The sequence below is a fragment of the Lissotriton vulgaris genome, chromosome 4_1 (genome assembly GCF_964263255.1).
Source record: "Lissotriton vulgaris chromosome 4_1, aLisVul1.2, whole genome shotgun sequence".
Taxonomy (NCBI): Eukaryota; Metazoa; Chordata; class Amphibia; order Caudata; family Salamandridae; genus Lissotriton; species Lissotriton vulgaris.
This window is the reverse complement of record NC_141691.1, coordinates 202543868-202564199: the sequence shown is the minus strand read 5'-3', so window position 1 is coordinate 202564199 and position 20332 is coordinate 202543868. Positions and strand designations below refer to the sequence as shown.

The following is a 20332-nucleotide window of genomic DNA, read 5'->3' as shown; positions in this document are numbered from 1 at the left end:
TCCATATCGACTTCGAGAAAAAGTGATATTTCGGCACGTATTCCCTTTCCAATTTGACGGTATTGTTATCGAACGCGATATCATTTCCATTCCGACGCGTTTCGACTCAAACAATAAACATTTTCTTCTACGTCGATGAGACCGGGAGGCCTTTCTCGACGTAGTCCAGCCCGGAGTCCATGGAAAGGACTCCATTTAAGAGATGTCCAACGTGTGGTGCTAAGTTCCCACACAGGGACCTACACGAGGTGTGCAATCTCTGCCTATCGCCTGAACACGAATCCAGGGACTGCGAAGCCTGCGCAGCGTTCTCCAAGTCGACGATCAGAAACTGTCGAGCCAGAAGACACGAGATTTCAAGAATGCAGTCGGAGGCAATCCCGGAGCTGTTCGAAGACCAGCACCTCGAAGAAGAAGAAGAAGAGGAACATGAGGACGAGTCGGGGTCGGAAGGGGACGAGTCTGATGTCGAGGGAATCGGCGTCCAACAAACCGCGAGTGACGACGTCCCCTTACCAAAAAACCGACCCCGTGTGGTACCGACCCCGCCTTCGAGCCCGGTCAGACCACCGAAGAAAGTTTCCGACGCCCCGCCTTCGGGCCCGGCAACGAAACCGAAACTCTCGGCCTCCCACCATGTCGGATCCGAGAAACGGTCGACATCGACACCGAAGCTCCATACAAAAGAAAGCTCGGCATCGAAACATTCCATGTCGAAACCGAAACATGCTTCGACGTCGAAGACTTACTCGACACCGAAAAAATCGGAATCGAGCAAATTTTCAGTGCCAAAAACACAGAACATTGACGGTCAGAAGCAAAGGCACCTTTCGGAACCAAAAACTTTGGTACCGACACAGGAGCAGTAGACAGATCCAAAACAAAAGACTTTGTTTATCGATCCGCAAACTGGCAAAGTGGTGACAAAATCACCGAAAAAGAGGAAGAATGAACTAGATGACAAAGCTCTTCCTCCTAAAAAGAGAACAATGGGGACAAATACAACTCCTCCCCTTTCTCCTCAGCCTAGAGACTCACCCTCTTCTCCTATTCCTCACAATAGGCCAATTATTCCTCCACCTTCTATACCAAGACCATCTACACCTCAAAGAGATGTAGACAGTGATGCAGGGGAGGGAGAACCTCATGGAGATGACAACACTATCCCAGATGAGGAAGAACCATGGGAAAATTATGATGCAGGGTCAGACTATGAGAACGACCCACAATTATACCCCTCAAAACCTTCACCACCTGATGATAATACAGGTTTTGTGCAGTTGATTAATAGGGCAGCTAAATACCATAAGGTAGATTTACATACAGAACCTCAAATAGAGGATTTCCTTTTAGAAACGCTACCTGCTGCACAAAGAACATCAGGCACACTACCTATGCTAAAGGGTCTTCTCAGCCACACAGCAGAAATATTCAAAGACCCTGTGAGGGCTAGGGTATTAAACCCAAGAATTGATAAAAAAAATATAAGGCAGCCCCAAAGGACCCAATATTTATCAAAGGACAAGTACCTCTGGACTCGCTTGTAGTTACAAACGCTCGTAAAAGAGCAAATTCATTATCTACAGGAGAAGCTCCTCCTCCTGATAAGTCCAAGCTAATAGATGCATCAGGCAAAAGGGTAGCATCACAAGTAGCAAAAAGCTGGCGCATAGCTAATACACAAGCGCTACTGGCACGTTATGATAGAGCGCATTATGATGAGTTAGAAAAACTCATCACACATCTTCCTAAGGAACATCAAAAAAGGGCAGACCAGCTTATACAGGAAGGGAAGATAATAACTAACACTTCCATTAAGTGCGCTTTAGACGCAGCAGACACTGCAGCAAGATCCATCAACACTAGTATCATGCTAAGAAGACATGCATGGCTTAGTGTCTCAGGGTTCAAACAAGAAGTACAAACATCGTTATTGAACCAACCTTTTGACCAAAAAACACTTTTCGGCTCAGGAACAGATGAGACTTTAGAAAACACAGAAACGGCTAAATCAATGGGAGCATTACAACAGCCAACTCAGAGGTTCCTTTCGTAGGTCCACCTATAGAGGGGGGTCAAAAAGTACAGGCACAAGCCAACAATCTACCTCTTTTACACCAACATCACCCAGAAGTAATTCAAGAGGCAGTTACAGAGGTAACAACAACAAGGGTAGAGGTCGCGGAAATAACAACTGCAACTCCCCAACCCCAAAACAGTGACGTAATACAACTCCCCCCAGACCATATAACACCGGTCGGGGGACGTTTAGCACAGTTCCTACCTGTCTGGGAAAACATCACATAAGACAGGTGGGTGAGACAGATTATCCAACATGGTTATTGCCTGGAACTCACAGATACCCCACCAAACATCCCCCCCAGACAGCGTCCAATGAGTCAAGATCATTTTAACATTGTTAAAACAAGAAGTACTATCACTGCTACAAAAGCATGCCATAGAGAAGGTTCCAAAACATCAGCAAGGGACAGGAGTATACTCTCTGCTTCCTAATCCCCAAAAAAGACTGGTCTCGAAGACCAATCTTAGACCTCAGACCTCTCAATGCATACATAAACTCGGAACATTTCCACATGGTCTCACTCCAACAAGTACTTCCTTTACTGAAGAAAGGGGACTTTCTTTCTACACTGGATCTAAAAGACGCTTACTTTCACATCCCAATTCACAAAGCCCACAGAAAATACCTCAGGTTTGTAGTAGAAGGACAACATTATCAGTTCAAAGTCCTTCCATTTGGGGTCACAACAGCACCAAGGGTGTTCACAAAATGCCTAGCAGTAGTTGCAGCACACCTAAGAAGACAAGAAATACAGGTCTTCCCTTACTTGGACGATTGGCTAATAAAAGCCAAGTCACAGGAAGAATGTCTTCAAAACACACAAAAGACCATTCAATTGCTGCACCAGCTAGGGTTTACGGTGAACTACACAAAATCCCACCTACAACCAAACAAGATTCAACAATATCTAGGGGCTACTATAGACACAGAAAAAGCCAAAGTATACCCCAATCCAGTCAGGATCCAAACAATGGTCACGCTGATCCAAAAATTTCAACCACAACAATCACTAACAGCTCGATTGTTCATGCAGCTGTTAGGGATGATGTCCTCCTGTATACTGCTCATACCATATGCCAGACTACAAATGCGTCCACTGCAGGAGTGTCTAGCGACACAGTGGAATCAGGCTCAAGGTCAGATTACAGATCTGGTGTTGGTAGACGACCGCACACATCGCTCTCTGAAGTGGTGGAACACAATAAACATTTCCAAGGGACGGTCGTTCCTAGAACCGATTCCATAAGTGATACTGACAGCGGATGCATGGCTCACCGGATGGGGAGCGCATATGGAGAAATATACAGTAAAGGAAAAATGGAGTGTACAGCAAAAAAGACTGCACATCAATTATCTGGAACTACTAGCAGTGTTTCTAGCATTAAAAGCTTTCCAAATGCAAATACTCAACAAAGCAGTCCTGATCAGAACAGACAACATGACTGCGATGTATTATATTCAAAAACAGGGGGGGGGGGGCACTCTCTCCAACTATCCAGACTAGCACAGGACATTTGGAGATGGGCCATTCCTCAAAAGATCTATCTGTTAGCCGAACACCTACCAGGAGTTCAAAATCAGATAGCAGACATCCTAAGCAGAGAGTCGGAAAAAATACACGAATGGGAACTGCACAACCAAATACTGCAACCATTCTTCTAAAGATGGGGACAACCAGAGATAGATCTCTTTGCCACTCATCAGAACGCAAAATGCCAAAACTTCGCAAGCAGGTACCCACACCACCTGTCCCAGGGCAATGCGTTATGGATAAATTGGTCCAACAAATTTGCTTACGCTTTTCCCCCTGTCCCACTAATTCCATTAGTGGTTCGGAAACTGCAACAACATGCAATGACAATGATACTAGTAGCACCCACGTGGGCAAGACAGCCGTGGTTCACCACGCTACTGCAACTCTCACAGGTGCCACATCAAAAACTGAGATTATTAGCCATGCACCTTACACAGAACCATGGAGAAATAATGCACCCAGATCCCAAACAATTAAACCTAGCGATCTGGCTCCTGAGGTCATAGAATTTGGTTACTTGGATTTACCTCCAGCCTGTATGGAAATCATTAAGCAAGCAAGACGTCCTACCACCAGAGCATGCTATGCAGCAAAGTGGAAAAGGTTTGCTGTATACTGTAACAGTAACAACATCAACCCTCTGGACGCATCCACTAAACAGATTATTTGCTATTTACTACACTTGCAGCAATGTAACCTTGCCTACACCTCTATTAGAGTACATCTTGCAGCTATAGCGGCGTACCTACAAAACAGACAACATCTTTCCCTGTTTAAAGTACCAGCAATAAGAGCTTTCATGGAAGGCCTCAAAAGAGTCATCCCACCAAGACTACCGCCTGCCCCAGTCTGGAATCTCAACATAGTACTTACCAGACTAATGGGACCACCTTTCGAACCTATGCATAGGTGTGAAATACAATTCCTCACATGGAAGATGGCCTTTCTTATAGCTATTACCTCACTCAGAAGAGTAAGCGAGTTGCAAGCATTTACAATTCAAGAACCATTTATGCAGCTACACCAAAATAAAATGGTTCTTAGAACAAACTCAAAATTCTTGCCTAAAGTAATTTCAGCATTCCACATCAATCACTCAGTGGAACTACCAGTCTTCTTTCCAAAACCACAGACGGTAGCAGAAAGAGCCCTACATACATTAGATGTCAGAAGGGCAATATTGTACTACATAGAAAGAACACAAACTTTCAGAAAGACAAAACAACTATTTGTAGCGTTTTCTCCTAAACATAAGGGCAATCCTATCTCTAAAGCAGGCATTGCCAGGTGGATTGTAAAATGTATACAAATATGCTACTTAAAAGCAAAGAGAACACTAACTGTTCCTCCTAGAGCTCACTCTACACGTAAACTAGGAGCATCTATGGCATTCTTAGGAAACATTCCCCTAGATGACATATGTAAAGCAGCTACCTGGGTTACACCGCATACCTTCACAAAACACTACTGTGTAGATGTGCATACAACACAACAGGCTAGAGTGGGACAAGCTGTACTAAAGACTTTATTTCAGACTGTTGCAACAGACACGGGGGGCCACCGCTAGGGAGAGAACTGCTGTATAGTCTATTCATAATGTACCATCTGCAGCTCATATGCCTCGAACGGAATATGCTACTTACCAGTATGCATCTGTTCTTGGCATAGACTGCTGCAGAGTGGTACATGCCCTCCCAGCCTCCCCGGAAACCTGTGTCTGTTCCAACACTATCTTATTTAGATAACCTTACATGGGCATTTCTATCTGTATTCTATCATACTACTCCATCTAACCCTACTATGGCAAAACAATCTAAGGATGGAGCCGATGCCCATGCGCACTAGCACCCAAGGGAGGAGTCACCAGCCTTGTGACGACAAAAAGACTTCTCCAAGAGAAAAACAAGTGCAATTATCCGAGCCCAACACCAGATGGCGATCTATTCATAATGTACCACTCTGCAGCCCTCTATGCCAAGAACAGATGCATACTGGTAAGTAGCATATTCCTTACTCGTGTGTGGGTGTGTGTATATATCTCATAGCCTTGAGGTATTTGTATCTTCTGTAGTTCTTTTTCCTATGGAAAGGTTGCTACTATGCCAATAGTTGCTATTGTAGTCTACAACTTTGTTTTCTCCATGGGAGATGGATTTTTCCCTGTGTAATTTGCAGGGCAGGCTAGGACGGGACTTTGTATGAAATAAAGGTATTGCTCAGTGGCATGAACTACTGCTCTGTGTTCCACAGGTTCGAACACGCAGTTCGAACCTGGATAGAAGTCCAAATAGTTTGATTTTCATAGGATCATTTGGCAATGTTGCCTTATTGTTGGGGATAATGTTATCCTCTAGCGTTTATTGTTTCTAGGACTTTTGTTACTGTGGTTCTGTCCACAGTTATTGTGAGGTTAGAATTTATGGGTCGGGTCCCGTTAAGTGTGGGAGTAGGTTTATTATCTTATTGTTGCCTGGCTTCTGACCTGGATTTTTCAAACTAACATGTTTTTTTTTAATCCCCATGGCTTAAAGGTCTTGCAACTTTACTTACCTGTTGTTCCTTCCGCTGGTTTTTATGTGGTAGAGTATATTATTACTCACCTAAATGATGACTGTCTGGTCTTTCTCTCTTCTGGATCGAGTTTGTTTTAGTAAGACTTTTCATGGTCTCAGTTCGCAGACCCGCTTCAGGGGATGATATGGTTATGACATTTGATTCTAAAGTAAGGAATCTGCGGCTAGATGTCTTTGAGATGAACAGCTTACTTGCCTTCGGTAACACATCTGAAAGTCACAGGATCTAGCTGCAGTTTCTTTAATGACCCTCCCGTCGTTCATGTTCTGCACATTTAGTTTTCTTTTGTCTCCAATATTTCATTATGGTCATTCACATCCAAAGAGGAAGAATCCAGTAATTATTGGACTTTTTTTTTTTTTTTTTTTTTTTTAGTAGTGTTTCAGTAGGCATTTTCTATATGGGGCTCCATGTTTTGAGTGCCGAAAATAGTAATTGAAGAAAAGGGCATCGGTGTGTTTGAGTTATATGGACTCTGTCGACGTCCCATCCTGTGGACGACCTCGATACAGGGTCGCACAATGCACTCTACCGACGTGCTATGGGAGAACATTTCGGGAGTCGGCCTCATGCTTGGGGAAAATTCTAAAGTAAGGAATCTGCGGCTAGATCTTGTCCCTACCAGAAAATGCCTTATCCAAGGTAAAAGGGAAATGAGGAGGAAGATAAGGCGGCGAGACTAAGGAATGTCTGAATCCCCGGTCCATTTATTATTTTTTTGCCCCATTACAAAAACTTGAGGACCAAGAGGCTTATTCCGCTATGCAGATATATTGGTTGTAGACATGATCTGGAAGTGCTCAAAACACGGAGCAAAGATACAGGTAGACTCGTGGTATTTAATTTAGCGAAATTTCTGGTGGCCGTATGGATCAGACACTCTTATTGTGTGATATCCTTGGTTAGTTTTTTTAATGAATGCATGTCTATTTAGTATTGCCTTGCTCCTTCTTTTTACTCCTTTTTAATTATCTTCTTGTAAATTAAACAAATTGTTTAACTTTGGCATCTTCACGTGTATGTATGTGTTTGTGTTTTTAAAAGAGCATTGCCCTATAAAGTAAAACTGTATCCCCTTGTTAGCTGTTTACTTGCCCCCTGCGTTAGCAAGAAGGCAAATCTTCTTTTTTAAATGACTCTTTTATGTTTTGTGTGTGTGCATGCACTAAGATGTACCTTATAAGATTATGTGATTAAAAATAGCGTTTTCATGATGATGAATGGAAAATGTTCACCCTTCCTCTGCGTTATATTCATCCTAATTTATTATCTTTTGCACCATAAAAAAATTCTATTCTGATTCCTACTGTTAAAAGTTGTTGAACGTCTAGTAGAATCGAAAATCAATTTTTTTTTATTCCTGAGCAGACAACCCCCCCCCCCCCCCCCCCCCACCCACTCCCCGTTTCCCAAATACTTTTGTTTAATTGTGCGGTTTCTGTAAAATATGTATAAGGAACCTCAGTCCTAGATTCTGCGGCATTCCAGTTTCGCCCTAGCCTTGAACAATGACTTTGCCAAGTCTGTTAAATTGCATCTGCTCCAAATCTGAGCAAGCCTAAAGATGATTTACTTAATGGAAAATTCATATCCACCACGTTTGTCATATTCCACTTGGTGTACAAAAAAATAGATGTCTATGTATAGATGTCTATGTATAGATGTCTATGTATAGATGTCTATGTATAGATGTCTATGTATAGATGTCTATGTATAGATGTCTATGTATAGATGTCTATGTATAGATGTCTATGTATAGATGTCTATGTATAGATGTCTATGTATAGATGTCTATGTATAGATGTCTATGTATAGATGTCTATGTATAGATGTATAGATGTCTAGATGTCTATGTATAGATGTATAGATGTCTATGTATAGATGTATAGATGTCTATGTATAGATGTATAGATGTCTATGTATAGATGTATAGATGTCTATGTATAGATGTATAGATGTCTATGTATAGATGTATAGATGTCTATGTATAGATGTATAGATGTCTATGTATAGATGTCTCCGGAAGGAGAAAGATGCCCTTTTACAAGTGTTGCAGTTGTTAACATCGATACATTTCGAGAACAGACCTAAGATCAATTCTAGGGTGTCCCTGGCACCTGGCGTTAGGTGTAGGTTTAACTTTTCCTCATCTTTAAGATATACAAAACTTACTGAGATGATGGAACAAATTCAGCAATGCATTTGGGAACCATTACCCTTTTGCCTAAATCGGATTTTCTCTCTCTAGTGCAAAGCTGCTCATACTTTTGCATTAACTGTTGGGCTTGCTTTTTCATAATGCTGATGTGCCACTCCCGCCCACTCCATTGACTCCATCCATTCATGCCTACAGCAGCCTTTAGGTTTCAGGGATACTAGAGCCTTACATTTCAAACTAACATAATAGCCTAGTGAGTGTTGTACCACCAACTCGGTCAGAGACTAATATAATAGCCCATTGTGGAAAAAGCCATCAGTTTCATGCGTACACTCTTAATCTATAGGTTAGTCTCAGCGAGTAGCTCCATTAGTTAATAGTTAACATATTTGCCACATTTAGTATGTTTCATTGAGCTTAAAGCTAAACATATTTTGACTTTCTTTTTATACCTATTACCAGAGTTCCTAAAACGGATTCTGTCATCAATTATATATTTTTAGTTTTGTTAGTTTTCAGTGTTTTATTCTCCAATATTGCGCCTATTATCCTGTTTCACTACGAACTACAAAAGATGTGAGAACTCATGTTTATTAGGTATTTTATATTAGGATGCATAAAGGCCAGAAGAATAGCATTTTCCAGAATTGTTTCTCCTAATTTTAAAGAATGCACCCAAAGTTGTTGGTGGCAGCTGGGTGGTGATGTGTCAACATGGCCTGGGTCAATGGGCTGGTTTCTACTGCAGCTTATTTTGTGGCCTTCAGTACCAGGGGATTAAGGTAAACCGGTCCTGCACCTGAATAAATGCTTCTAAATCTGTTGACAAATGGCCTGCAAAAATGTATTGGCACCAGGTAATCTTCTAACAAAACTGGTAATTTAAAGTTTGTAGTGATGCAATGAGTGTATGGAAGTGTAGTTAATAACTAATCCGAAGAAAAATAAATTCTGACAAATTTTGATTGTCACTATATTGGTTATTCCAGCAGCATTCTACCCCTGCGATCCTTAACATTACCCCTTTGCCACCGTGGATTGCAGGAGTGACTTTGGGCAAATTGGAAATGGGCCATTGATTGTTAATCCTGGAATATTTGGTTTTATACCGGGTGTTTAATCTTCCAGCTGTTGGGTAATTAATTACTGAACAAGTATAATACTGAAATGTATGCAAACAATCTGTGCCTTTCATCGAAAAAGATATAGTTGTCTACCATTGAGGAATTATGTAGAAAGACATCCCAGCGGAAGTCCAAGCCTATAACCTAATGTCCTTGGAAGTTTGAAGCATGCATTAAAAAATGTCTACTTGTAATGTGCAAATTAAAGTCTTATGAAATATATTCTCACCCTGGGTAGTAATTCATTTTGAGTGGGCCTCCTTTTAGCAGAGACATTAAAGTTAGTTGGATTTTGCTAGCCTGGCAGGGAGGGAACTTATGTTTCAAAATGTATTCCCAGTATATCTGCTCTACCCAGCATGGACAGGAGTGTGGAGTAGAGACAAATGAATCTTAGCCCATTTTAGGACTTCCCGGTAAGTGGGCCTATGTTTTTGAGATTCTGCGGATAAATTAAATATTTTTTTTCAATGCTTCCTCTTGATTTTCTTGCTGTTATTTGTTTGGCCTGAGATTTGAAACGGTCTGCCATATTTAGAAAAGAAATCAAATATCTATCATTTTCTTATTAGTTTTTCAGAAGACTACCAGAAGAGTGTCCTTGTGATTTATGAACATACTATTTCATTCACTGTGGTGTTTCAAAAGATGATAAAGAAATGATAGCAGCGCCAGAAATACCGACTGATTTTAGCCTCCTTCAGTAAGTTTTTGATATTCTGAAATGAAAAACATTTACAATTTTAAAATGGTTTGAAGAAATTGTGCTTTAAATTATAAATGTCCAGATTGACTACTTTTATCTAAAATATGATGGATCATATGAACTAGACTATGAAAATGTTATTGATGTTGAACTGTTATCTGAAATTAAACGTTTAATGTACGTCTGTAGAAGTAGGACTTTTATTTTGGCATGTCAGTAATTTAGTTTGTGTAAAACATGGTATGTCGCTGTAGATCACAAACCTACTGGTACAGGTTTATTGAATCAATAGGGCGCCTCTCATTATGGTATGCTTCCTGTTTTTCCACACTAATCTTATCAAGCTCTGAACTCATTGAATTTCTGGTCACTGCAAGGAATTTTGGGAATTAATCCTTTCCACCAAGAAACGGACCAGCAGATCATAATGAAAATGTAATTGAGAGGTAATTTTAACTTCAAGATACCTGGCATTAAAAAGTTACACAATATTAAGAATTCTTAAGTCTTAGTACCTTCCTGGCAAAAATGCTGTTTTGACACAGGTGATCTAATTATGAAGTGGCATCAGCTGTTATTTTCAGCATCGTTGAAATGTACCTGCCGCATGTCCCTTGTTGACTTAGATGCTCTGCACAATGCTGCCATCTAGTGTTTGTTCTCTAATATTGGAAGTTGTTCCTTTCGCGGTCTTGTTTCAGTATTTGGCATGACTGCTATGACTCGTGACTGCATTACCCTAAAGCTCACAACGTCTTTAACTCCACCGTAAGTTAATGTTTTCTGCCATTAGGTCTGAAAGTGTATGTTTTGCTCTGCATTGCTGCTGTCCATTTCCTTACTGACGTGGGAGCAGCATTGAGACCTCGGTGTGGAGTAGACGCAGAGTCCTAGAGCCGTTTCTTTCCTCCTAACGCCAGTTCTGAATTACGTCGTATGAGCGACCCATGTCTGACATGGTTATTGGAGAAGAGCCCTTGTTTTCCTTCCCCCCAACGTAATAACTGCTGTGACTGAAAATACTTGCATAAAAGTGCAATCTTTGTTTGCCCAGCGATCACTATGACCTGAAGTACCAGGTGAGCAAAGCATTTTGATACAAGAAAACCAGAAGATCCATAAAAGAATGAAGGTTGTGTTCTACATAACGCTATGAAGGCAAAAGAGGACTCTCACACCAGGTGACCTATAAAGATGAGTTTTTGATGGAAAGCACCAGAGTAAATGGAGAAGGTCTAGAATCATAGCCAGCCATAAATAGTGAGTGGATGTTAACCTGAGCTATTCACATCTTTTTAGAAGCCTTGTCCATTGGTCTCACAAATAGTCACACATCAAAGCCTAATAGGTGGGTACCACACCAAATCTTAAAAATGCCTCACACATTAATGATACTAAAAGTCACCTAAAACACAATTCTTCAGAAAACTCCATAGTTCAGCACTATTTACCACAAGCACACTGATTTTTGACGATCAACTTTAAAGGGTGCACCTATTGTATTTAAAGGCCAACCCGAGAATATTAGACCTCCACGCTTTTGGCCTGCCCTCAAAAGGTGGGTCACTGAATCTAATGCATTAATCCACAAGGGTGAATGTTGAATCCAGTCTTGCTCATCTGGTTACATTGCTGCATGTTCAGGAAAAGCTGTAGACCGATGACACCATGGTTCTCATCACAGCTATATCGGTTAGCAGTCATGGTTTACAAATCTCGTGGAAATTTGAGTTCAGGAATTCATTTCAGCACTGAACCTTAAACATGCAACAATAAGGAAGGGTCTTATTTTCCCAATCCTGGCTCACCTATTTTAATTCTATGCGCATTCATTCTTAGGCTGGATTACCTTACTTCACCTCAGTACTAAAGCTCATCCGCCCTAAAACTGGCCTGCTCTGCAACAAAATAGAAACTTTTTTAGACTGCCATACGTCTTTACGGTATTGAACCATTGAGTCCTACGTTACCATTTACTGACATCTGAACATGATCAAAGTTAATTTTCAGATCTGTCCTTTGCAGTGTATCTGCAGATCAGGGCACTTATGTTCCTACTCGAACACACTCAAATTCCAGATTCAATAAGGGCATCACCAGTGTTTTCTAGTAAACAGACCTTTATAATACTCAAACAGCTATGTGGTCCTCCACACACTTACCAGACGTGGTGCTTATGGGAATGGTTTGAGAGATGTCTTTGTAGATTAGAACGTTGGCAATATTTTTTATGTTATGTTCTGCTAATAAAACACATAAAATTAGACGTAATTTCTTTACAACAGAAATCACACTTAGATTCCAAATACAACCATCCTCCAGTTTCTTTAAACAATTTGATGACTTTTCCTAAATTTAGACTAATCTTTTCTCCTACCTTCTGCAATCGCCATACAACCTCATCTCTAACTCCCACTAGAATTGTCCAACTCTTTCCTAATATCCTCTCCCTCCCTCCCACTTATATATATCCTAGTTAAGTTTATAGATCTTTTTGAAGCATCTCTCACTGTTTCTCTAACCTAAGGTGGACACATTATGGTGCATGGTATCCTGTTTTCGAATAATTCAAAAGGTGTGACCCCAGTTGTTGAGTGTGATCTGTACCTAAAGGTCTCAATGGGATCCTTAATTTCTTCTCCCCAATCTCTCCCTAAACTCTTAGCAAGCTATGTATTCTTTCAACACTGTTGAATACAACATTTTCCAGCTATTGCAACAAGAATTTTAGATTCTATTAAGGACACAGAGGCGAGGATTATGCTTTCTCAATTTCTTTACTGACTCCACAGCAGCCAATGAAAATAAAGTACATTTGTAAAAAAACATTTCCCATGAGGCTTTGAACCACGCCGCCTCAAACAACCAATAGTAAAACATCATAACATACAAAATAGAGAGGCACCATCTTGGCTTACTCTTTCTTTGCAAACCAGTTTTTAAGTGTCCGAAAACGAAGAACAGTTCCAATTCTCAACGGAGAGATGTAACCGCAGATCCAATTCTCAACGGAGAATACTATACAAGAATCCTGGGCGCAAACATCCATCCTCCAACAATGAGGTGGTCTGTCTCTAGAAGTAGCCGAACAGAAACAAGTTTGAAAATAGGGAACCCAAAAGGTTTGACGTCTTAGAGTGGGTATAACATAGCATGAGTATATAAATCCTACAACATAGCAGTTGATGAGAACTGTCCCAACAAGTCCTTAATAGATCTAAAATTCTTGTCGCAATAGCTGGAAAATTTTGCATTCTTTAACAGGACTGGAGGCTTCAGATTATGCTGGTTCAAACCATCAATAACAGATGAAATATGCGTAATCGGTTTGTAATAAAAAACCTTAAACATTGAATCTGAAAACCAATCTGCAGCTTTCAAGATGTCTTCTAAGCGAGAGCCTAATATATAAGCTTTAGAGGCCATAGCGCCATACACAGAAAAATATCAATTCCTGATTCTGACATAACTCGTCTTACTCACTATGCCATGGTGGCTGCTGAGACATGCCTAATAGGCTTTTGTATCGCTAATAACAGTTTTTTTATTTTTTTATTTATCAAAATTTTATTGAGCATACAATAATCATACGTATATAAATAGACAATGGTTCAACAGCTGTCCAACAGGATCACAACAGAATTGTGAAAGCGTTTAGTAAATTCACGCTAAGGAGCAAAATACATAGGGAATTTAAACCGTATTCATTTATTTGTAATTTAAGTACTCGTAAAAAGGTTCCAGGTGCTCACAAAAGTGACAGTGTGCAGAACGTGACATAAGTGACCAAAGTGAAACAAGACATCACACGATAACAAGGTAAATCCACATAAATATATACACTAAAACAAAGGAATTTTCTTGTACTGGTCGACGTTTCGATCTATATGAATCTAGATCATCAGGACGGAAAAGGAGCTTCCTGAAATCAGAATTCTTCTGACTCGTGGTCAGATTATGCACTGTTCTTCATCAATAATTTACATTACTTGTAGGGATTTTGGCACAGGTCAATTGAAGGCTGCCCTGTTTATTCAATCTGTTCGCAAGGGGGCAGGTCGATTTATTAGATGTAGCTTGCTTGATCAAGTTCAAGTGTAACTCGGTCACAGAGCCATAGTCCTCCGGAAACTGTGCTTCCCTTGACGGGGGCCGCACTTGGGGGTCTCAGTTTGGATGTGAATTATTTAATTCTTATACATACTGATGATTTTTGGGTGACACATGATGCATAAGGGACTGACACATCTAACATAACGTTAACAATGTAATGCGTTCCTTCGCAGAATTCACTGTTGCCAAAGTAAGTCGGAGGGTGAAAGTCCATGGTTGCTACAGGTTGTACCGTATTCAACCATTTCTTACTTTATTTTTACTTTACTTTATTTCTCTGGTGATGGTGGTGATTCCTCTATTTCACTACTAGGAGTGCAACTATTATAAGAACAGAGGCCCTGATGAATGCCAAGGGATTGAACACCCGTCGGGCAGAAACATGTTGGCCCTTTTAATAGGCAGATATTTGTTACGGTCTTTCCTTGCACTGTTCTGGTTTTTAATTAGGAGGCGTGTCTTGTCCGTAGAATAAAGTTGTTAGGAGGGCATTCCATCCTATTTTAAGTCACTACTTTTACTGTTGCACTAGTCTATTCTACCATCAAAAGATCAGCCATCATGGAAGTTTTGTTTATGTTGCTGGACCGAATCCAAAAACAACAATAAGGTGCGGTGTTTGTCCCAATAATCAGGGGACCAGCCCTTTATGCACCAGGGTTTGGCCAAATGATAGGACTGATCATTGAGTCTTTTTGATGGAAACCCTATACCAATTGTTTTGCACTGGTTAGCCATTTACGAATATCCTATGATGTACCGGTCTCTTCTATGCATGTAGTGTTCACTCTTCTTTCCTCTTATTTTCAGAAACGCGCTGTCTATGTGATACATACACTCTGAGATCTTGTGGACTCGGTTGTGACAGTGCAGCTCTAATATTTAGCTGGTAGACCCCCTGTGTTTGGTGTGTTGTACAGATACAGTGGGCTGCCAAATATTGCGAGTCCCCCCACCCCCAGCATGCACTGATGATAAAAAACGTTCAGGCTCCATGAGTAGTAATGATAACCTGCCGCTCATCTTTGTGTCTCATTCAGAGTATGTCACTGCAAGTCAACAAATATTCCCGAAGGGGGGCCCAGATGTCCTTGGGCCGTGATGAACGCGGAAGTTCTTCAGCATATGTCTCCAATTGGTCTCTGCAATACACCATGTCTTTCAGCCAGCTGTCCACCTTGGGACTCAACGGCTATCCCATGTGAACAAAGTGCGTCTCTTCGCCAAGAGCAAGGCCAACTGTACAAATTTCCCCTCAATACCCTTGCGCTGAGGAGCATGACCTAATAGACACAGCGGCGGGGTGTTATGAAAGTCTAAGCCCGTCATAGTGGTGAGAAGAGCTATAACCCTCTCACAGTAACTAAGGACTTGCCTGCACTGCCATGCTAATTGTAAGAAATGAGCCCCATCCGACCCACATCGTTTGCACCGGTCTGATGCCCTAAATCTGATCTTCCACAGCTTGTGACGGGTATGATATGTTTGATGGAGACATTTTATGTGAATGATGCGGAGATTACTGTTGGAAGTTAAACGTCCCGTCACCGAGCATATTTTCACCCATTCCTCCTCTGTGATAGGTGGGTCCAACCCAGTGTTCCAGCGAGCCAAACTGGTGGCAGTGTTGTGCAGAGTATCATTCTGTATTGCCCTATAAAGCTTAGTGACTAGCTTCTTTCTCGTCGAGGCTGTGATTACCAATTGTAAGGCTGCCAGTGACTCTGGCTCATCTGGAAAGCTAGGGTAGTGCCCCTTTACCGCCCGCTGTAGCTGATAGCATGTGAATTGGAATTGGAGTGTAGGATTATTTATATAAGATAAGTCAAACCCTGTAATATATGATCCCTCCAAGAATAAATCACTCATATGTGCAATGCCTGCTTCACGAAGCGCCAGGACAGATCCCCGATCTTGGGCTACTGACATTGCGGCATGCCCATCAATGGGCATTGCAGGTGCATATAAGGGGAGCTTGTGTATGCGCTGTCCTATTGCCTGCCAAGCCGCAGTCGTAACATCAATTGTATTAATCTCTGCCCTGGGTGTATGCCTTTGGACATGTGTGATTATACCTTGCAAAGGGATGGGTGGGCATCGCCCTCTTCCACAGGGACATGTGGGATGAATTTGTGTGGTTTATACCAGTAATATGCATATTGGGCCTGGCAACACAAGTAATAGACAAAGAAATCCGGGGCATTAAACCCTCCTTTCTCATACGTCAACGACCGTGTACGCCAGCTGATTCTCGGTTGCTTGGTGTCCCATACAAGTCGCAACAGCTGAGTTTGAATAGTTATAAAAAAAACTGCCGTGTCATTGGAACCGGTACATTGCAGAATAAGTACAAAAATTTGGGCACGATGACCATCTTTATGAGTGATATCCGGTCCGCCGAAGACAGAGCCACCTGTCAACCTGTGTAACTAGCGCTGCATACGCCGCACCATAATTCTCACTAATCACCACCCTGGGGTCTCTGTGTATCCATACCCCTAGGTATTTGACTGGGTCTACCGACCAGACCAGTGGGTACTCAACTGTAGGGGACTCGGTTGCTTTTGTCAGTGGTATAATGACAGATTTGTCCCAGTTTATATGGAGACCGGAGAAGATGCCAAATTTGACATATTCACGGAGGACCGGGGAGAGATATTGTTGCGGTTCGCGGATATAGAGGACCATATCGTCCGCATACATTGAGATCCCCACCGGCCTGTTATGAAAGTTAAGGGCTGCCGCTCTTTGTTTGCTGGAACTTACATGCCAGGGGTTCCAGCACGATGGCGAATAAGAGCGGTGAGAGAGGACAGCCCTGGTGTGTGCCCCATCCTATATCAAATGGTTCTGACGTGCTGCCTCCCACTCGGACCCTCGCAGATGGTTCAGTATAAAATATCTGAATCCAGCGTAAAAAGACTGGAGGGAAACCCATTCTGCGTAATATGTGCATCATGTACCGCCATTCTGTAGAGTCAAATGCATTAGCGGCATCCAACAGTACCGCAACAGCTGGTAATTCGAGATTCAGGACATGCAGCATGGCAAAAACAGTGCGTAAATTGAGGGAGATAGATCGGTCTGGGATGAACCCCGCCTGATCTGGGAGGACCAGCATTGGCATGAGGGGCTGTAGCTTAGTAGCAAGAATTTTCGCCAGTATCTTGGCATCCAAGTTTATAAGAGATAGGGGACGATACGAATCTCAGTACTCAGGGAATTTGTCCTTTTTCAATAGAGTAATAATCATTGCCTTTCGCAAAGAGGGGGGTAATCGACCAGACTCGTGCGCTTCCGCGTACATTGCTAAGAGATGGGCCAGAATGTCAGCATGTGCTTCGTAAAATTCAGCGGTAAGCCCATCAGGCCCAGGGGCTTTTCCGTTCGGGAGAGACCTAATGGCGTCTGTCACATCTTCCACATCTAAAGGGAGGCCGAGATATTTCCGATGTACATCAGATAACCACGCACAAGCGATGTCGTCCAAGTAGTTGTTCATGGCCTCTTCGTCCATCCCGCCCCTGGAAGAATAAAAAGTCGCATAGTATTGTCGGAATTGATCCACTATAGCAGTCGAGGAGTAATGTGTCTGCCCATTTACGTCGACAACATGCTTGATCGGAAGGTGACAGGCCCTATCCTGTATTCTACCGGCCAGAGACCTGCCCGGACGTCCCCCTTCGCCATAGCGCCTGACGACATGTCTCTTAGACAGGTATTTCACCTCTGTCTCTGCAAGGGTATTGTACTCTTTAATGTGCTCATGGATGCTAGCAAGTGTGTCTTTAGAAGGTGTCAGATCATATTGAGCTTCCATCTCGCCTAGCTGCCTCTCTAGTGTGGTGAGCCTAGCCCGTATGTCCCTTAATATCCCCGCCGATGTACAGATGCATGTGGCCTTGAAGGCTTCCCACAATATCTCCTGGCTCTCTACTGATCCCTCATTTGTCTGAAAGTATTGTATGATAGCATTTTTGATGGTGTCGGCATATGTCTGGTCTAGTAGTGCCTCTGCCCTGTATCGCCATGTAAACGGCTTATGGAGATTGTGGGGAATGGTTAGAGTGAGTAACACCAGGTTGTGGTCAGAGTGTTCTCGGTAGGTTACGGATCCCAGTGACCCATTCGTTCGCTCCCTCACTTAGCAGCCAATAATTTAATCGTGGCCATCCATTAGTCACTGGCGTGATGTGTGTGCCTGCTAACACCCACGCATGTCGTGTTCGCCAAGTGTCTACCATACAAAATTCTAGCATGCCATCTTTTATGCAATTTGCAACCTTGACCATACGGGCACCTTGTGGATTAGATTTATCTACCCTGGGATCGAGGTGTGTGTTGAGGTCACCCCCCCATATCATTTCCGCTTCCGGGCTTGTGCGTAGAACCCCAAACATGTTCAGGTATGTGGTCATGTCATCTACTACTGGTCCGTTAAGGTTGACAATCGTCACTAATACATTGCCCAACTTCCCCAGTACCATAGCCCAACGACCTTCGTGATCTGTGCTAGACTGCAGTGCCGTGAATACAACTCCCCTCTTAATCAGGATTAGGACTCCTCTCTCATATGTAGAGTAAGAGGACGCTGGTCGATAGGATGCCCATCGTCTCGCCACTTAATCTTCCGTTACCTTACTGAGGTGAGTTTCTTGCAAGAGTGCAATTTTTGCATTGTGCCTATCCAGTTGTGCCAACACTTGCCTGATTTTCTGCGGTGTGTTGAGCTCTCGGAGGTTCCATGTAACATAATTATAGGTTTCACCCATCATGCTTAGTGTGGAAGGACAATGCAATACCCTCTGATCACATAAACATGTAGGCGCCCAACACCATCTCTAGAGTGTAGTACAGTGCTCTTAGAACATGATACCTTTGGCATAGAACTAACAGAACATTCCCTCTCTCCCACCACCCACATTCCCAAACTGCCAAAGACCCCCTATTAACTCCCATTGTAACCCCAACTGTAGCAAACTCAATTTCCATCGGGGATCACCCATCGGGGGTCGTAGCGGCTGCGACCTCTCCCAGATATGATAGGGAGAGGAGCCACCGATAGATTGTCATCGCCACTAGCCCTGCATAGTGTGGCATCCCATTTAGGAATACCAGGCAATTGAAGGTACCATTCTGATTGCCCCACTTGAACCGCCCTCATAAATCTCTGACCCTTCCTGTCCTGTGGCAAATAGTACAACCTGTCCCAGACGCTGCCCAGCATGCGCCCTCTTACTGTTCACACGTCCATGTCTGATGTAGGAGATGAAGAGGACCGCTGTCGTGACGTCGCAGTGTCCGGGCATGTTCCATAGCATGTTTGGGATTTGTGAATATCTTTCCATAGTGCCAACCAGCAGGCGTGCGGGGTAAAGCATTGCATACGGGATTTGCTCTTTTTGTAGTAACTTATTAACGTACTGGAACTCCTTCCGAGCCGCCTGCACAGTAGCTGTGAAATCTGGATAAAATGATAACTCATTGCCCTGGTAGGTGATAGAGCCCTTCAGTCTGGTTATGCGTAGAACTGTATCTCGATCCCTAAAAATAAGCAGGCGGGCTATGATGGGTCTTGGGGGGAACCCCTGGTGGGGGACGTGCTGCCAGGGATCTGTGCGCTCGTTCAACTGCGAATAGGGGGGAGAGTTCATCCTTGCCGCAGATTTCATGAAGCATCGATTCTATATAATCTTTCAATCGCCCCACGTTTGTTGATTCCGGTAGGCCTAGGACGTGGATATTATTGCGGCGGGACTGCACTTTGATGTCCTCGTTTTTAGCCTGGATGACTACCAACAATTTGGTGATGTCCGATGTTTTCTCCGCCACCTGTTGGAGCCCATCTTCAGTATCTGTGATGCAGTGCTCTGCTTCGCCTATACGCACAGCTTGCTTGTCTAGCTTAGTTGAAAAAAGATCCATCATCCCAGTCAAGTCCTCAATCTTTCCGTCGATTGCCTGGAGACTTGCCTGGATGGCAGCTAGTGACTTCTCAATTGCCGTGGGAGCTTGCGTTGGTAAGTCCAGTTCTGTGTCA

At 42.7% G+C, this 20332-nt stretch overlaps 1 protein-coding gene across 2 annotated transcripts in view; it reads left to right on the top strand.

Moving 5' to 3' along the window:
* The window catches only part of STAG2 (STAG2 cohesin complex component), a 1316830-nt gene that overhangs the window by 116383 nt on the left and 1180115 nt on the right, over nt 1–20332 (top strand). Inside the window, exon 3 of one of the 2 annotated variants that reach the window (XM_086918500.1) lies at nt 10046–10176. In XM_086918500.1, the coding sequence (XP_086774626.1) occupies nt 10133–10176 (44 nt within the window). In that variant the 5' untranslated portion in view covers nt 10046–10132. The remainder of the gene's footprint in view (nt 1–10045; nt 10177–20332) is intronic. The other variant, XM_086918501.1, reaches the window with a different exon arrangement.